This window comes from Rhincodon typus, chromosome 24 (genome assembly GCF_021869965.1).
Source record: "Rhincodon typus isolate 14 chromosome 24, sRhiTyp1.1, whole genome shotgun sequence".
Taxonomy (NCBI): domain Eukaryota; kingdom Metazoa; phylum Chordata; class Chondrichthyes; order Orectolobiformes; family Rhincodontidae; genus Rhincodon; species Rhincodon typus.
In genome coordinates, this window is record NC_063355.1 from 44,247,879 (window position 1) to 44,252,012 (window position 4,134).

At 43.3% G+C, this 4,134-nt stretch overlaps 1 protein-coding gene across 1 annotated transcript; it reads right to left on the minus strand.

The window, feature by feature from the left end:
* Positions 1-430: 430 nt before the first annotated feature.
* Positions 431-2,817, minus strand: fpr1 (formyl peptide receptor 1). Its single transcript, XM_020518314.2, has one exon. It carries the CDS (start codon positions 2,804-2,806, stop codon positions 1,862-1,864), a length of 945 nt encoding a protein of 314 aa, XP_020373903.2. The 5' UTR covers positions 2,807-2,817; the 3' UTR covers positions 431-1,861.
* Positions 2,818-4,134: the final 1,317 nt, after the last annotated feature.

The window sequence follows — 4,134 nt, forward strand, 5'->3', positions numbered from 1 at the left end:
CATATTCCATGAGGCCTAGCTGGCTGACTTCATTACAATCACTACAGGAACTAATTCATGGTCCTCATTTGGATGACAGTGCAGATAGGAATGGCCTCCTTCTACACTATAATAATTCAGTTATTCTGTGATTTGAAGGAATGTAGAGGCTAGGGGAGGTTCAAGAGATAGGAATGGTTATAGGGCTCAATCCATTATGGAGTTTCTGCAATCCATGATTCTGCTTTGAAAACCTGGTACTGTGCCACTTTAATGCTGCTTGGGGCAGCACGGTGGCTCAGCGATTAGCACTGCTGCCTTACAGCTCCAGGGACCTGGGTTCAATTCCACCCTCAGGCAACAGTCTGTGTGGAGTTTGCACATTCTCCCTGTGTCTGCGTACGTTTCCTCTGGGTGCTCCACTTTCCTCCCACATTCCAAAAATGTGAAGCTAAGGTTGGACCAGCCATGCTAAATTGCCCCATAGTGTCCAGGGATGTTTAGGTTATTTGGGTTAGGCATGGAAAATACAGTGGTCTGGGTGGGATGCTCTTCAGAGGGGTGGTGTGGACTTATTGGGCCGAATGGCCTTTTCCACACTGCAGAGACTCTATGACAATGTCTATGGGTGAGAAATTCTCCTTTTGATTGAATTCTTTGTTCTTCAAAGTTACTGTTCAAATGGTCTTCAGTTAGTTTTCCAACTAAGATATTGCAGTCTTTTATTCACAGCTGTTACTGGTACCAGAGTATGATTTCTCCCCCCAACAGGGTGTTTTATCTGATATGACGATGTTTATGCTATCTCCTGTAAGATAAGTAACAGGGTGTGGATATGATGGCATTGCAGAACAAAACAGATATTTCTTATAACTAACTATAAAGCACAAGTGGTACATTTTGCAAGCACATACAGGTCAGGGCAAAAATTAAGCTTTTCTTTAGATTACAGCACAGGAGCATGTTTTCAGTGGAGCACTATGCTTCAAGTGGTCTAAGGTAAGATGGAGCACCCTGCGCTTTATATGCTCAGGTCACAAGTTATGATAAACAATGATATCAGGAGCAAGTCTTTTCAAGGCATTCTGACATACCAACCAGGAGACGGAAGACAAGCAGAAAGTTATAATTTTGAAACTATTCTTCTGCGTTTCCACAAAAGTCAAGTTCCAATTATTAAGTTATATCTTGTCTTGAATATTTAAAAAGTAAGGAACAATTTAAGATTGTACAACATCCCAAATACATAAAGCCACTGTATAAAACACCCCAGAACCCCTGAAAAATTCCCAAACATGACTATCATCGTGATTCTTTTAACTGGGCTAACAGCTCCTGAAGCTGATACATCTATCAGTTTGTACTTTCAATTAATAACTCAAGCATTTCAATGCATCAGCCTCACCAAGATAAGACAGTCATCAATAATTCAAATAAAACTTCATGAGGAACATCTTCACCCAGACAGTGGTGAGGGTGTAGAATCTATTCCCACAGGAAAGATTATGAAATCAGTTTGTTAGATGTTGGGGCATTATCAGACATCAACGAAGGCGATGGAGTATACAGCTGTGCAATTATGCAGCCACTCGGAGATCCTGTGCATGACAATCGGTATATCAATGCATTGGCTTCCACTTCTGGAAACCACTGGCACACACAGACTTCAGAGTTCCTCAGAGCAGGAAAAGAGAAATTAGAGGGAAGCTGAGTACTGACAAGTGACAGGAAGAGGGCTAAAGGAATCTTCTCTTTTTTTGTTCAACACCTGCAAGAGCTTGCAACTGAAGATTAAGGTTTAGGACATGGAGTAAAACTGACACATATACGAATGCATCAAAGAGAGACAGCACAGTATGTCACACAAAGCTGATCGTGTTCCTCATGGCATCGATTCAACAATGTCTCTGCTTTGCCTATTCTCAGACTTGGATCCACTGTAGCTTAGCTCCTCCTGTAATGCTCTGAATGTCATCTTGATCCTCTTCTTGAAGTTAAAGGTTGACCCATGACCAGTGAACACATATAAGATGGGGTTGATACAGCTGTTGGCATAGGCCACACTGGTGACTATAGGCAGCCAGGCTTTAAGTTCTTTGTCAGTCATAACATGTATAATGTTCAACACATGGAAGGGCAGCCAACAAACAAAGAATGCCAGTATAATCATACTGATAAGTTTGTACAATCTGGAGGGGACCTTCTTCCGCTTGCGTCTGATTTTGATTGTGATGATGGTATAGCAGGTAACAATGATAATAAAAGGGATAAGAAAGGCCAGAACAAACCTGGTCACTATAAAAGCACTGAGGATATCCATTTCCACTGTGTAGAAGCAATGGGTCTTTCCTATGAACGTGTCTTCTTTAGTACCACGGACCAGGAAGAACGGAAAGCTGGTGGCTGTCACCAAAATCCACACGACCCCAGAAACCCATTTGGCAAACTTAACAGTCCGATGGTTCTGAGACCAAGCCGGCAACATGACGAAGACACACCTGTCCAGGCTGATCACAGACAGGAAGAAGACACTCGCAAACATGTTCAGCTGGTTTGTGAAACTGACGAGTTTGCACAAGAAGTTTCCAAATGGCCAATGGCTGTTCATGGCTTGTTGAACAATGGAAAAGGGCAACATGGCAGTGAAAATGAGGTCAGCTATGGACAGGTTTAAGAGCCATATTATGCCAACTGTCTTCTTCATTTCTGTACTGGCAATCCATATCACCAGCATGTTTCCCAAAATTCCCAGCGGGAGGATAATGCAGAAAACTACCAGAGGCAATATTGACACCTCATCATCATCCAGGGTATCAGAAGAGTACATCTTGTAATCTAGCTGCGTCACATAATCTTCATCGAATATCAGAGTTGACGACATTTTTACCAACTTGCACTGCCTGCCTGTAAAACAAGTCAATATATCAGCAATACATACACAATGAAACCCCCAAAATAATTCAACAAACACAAGGACAGGGAGAAGCCAACAAGGAAAAGTAGCAAGATATCAACCCACAACCATTCAGACACTGGGGCATTCTCCTGCAAAGCAGAAATATTCTTTTTAAAAAGCTGAAAGAACCGTGGATACTGGAAATCAGAAACAAAAACAGAATTTGCTGGAAAAGCTCAGCAGGAGTGGCAGCATCTTTGGAGAGAAATCAGAGTGACCCTTCCTCAGAACTCCATGTTCTGTTAAACCTGAATTAGCCCATACTTCAGATTGCTGTTGATCATTCTGGCTCCTGATTTATACATATAGGTTATCGAGGCACTGGAGATGGTCCAATACATGATGGGAGGTAATAGCCATTCAGAGAGATTGAACAGGTCGGGAATTTTTGTCTCTAAGAAAGAAAAGACTGAGGAGTGATCTGATTCAGGTCTAATATAATTACAAGATAGTCACAAATAAACCCAATGGGGAATTCAGGAGAAACGTCTTTTACCCAGAGAGTGTGGAGAATGTGGAACTCGCTCCCACGAGGAGTGGTTGAGGAAGATGTTATCAAATAGGGCTCAGGACCTGGGGGATGCATCAGGCTGAATAACAAGTCCCTGCGACTCTGGGAGTGGGTTGGGGTATGCGTCAGCTCGGTGTGGTGGGGCCCACTGGTCAGGGGTTGGGTCTGCTGTGCTAAGGTCAGAGGTCAGGAATCGGGGTCATTGACCTCATGTTCGACAGAGGGTGTTGTCCTCAGGCCAGGGGTAAGTGACATAGTCCTCAGGTCAGGGGTTATGGCCACACTACTAAGGTCAGGCGATGGCCTAGTGATATTATTGCTGGACTGTTAATCTAGAGTCCTAGATAACGTTCTGAGGACCTGAGTTTGAATCCCACCACGGCAGATTGTGGAATTTGAATTCAATAAAATATCTGGAATTAAGAATTTAATGATAACCATGAATCCATTGCTGATTGTTGGAAAAACCCATCTGGTTCAGTAATGTCCCTTAGGGAAGGAAACTGCCATCCTTACCTGGTCTGGCCTACATGTGACTCCAGACCCACATCAATGTGGTTGACTCTCAACTGCCCTCTGGGCAATTAGGGATGGGCAATAAATGCTGCTTAGCCAGTAACGCCCTCATCCTGTGAATGAATAAGGAAAAAAAAGGGCGCTCAGGCTGGAAGCTGGGGACAAGCCTGGA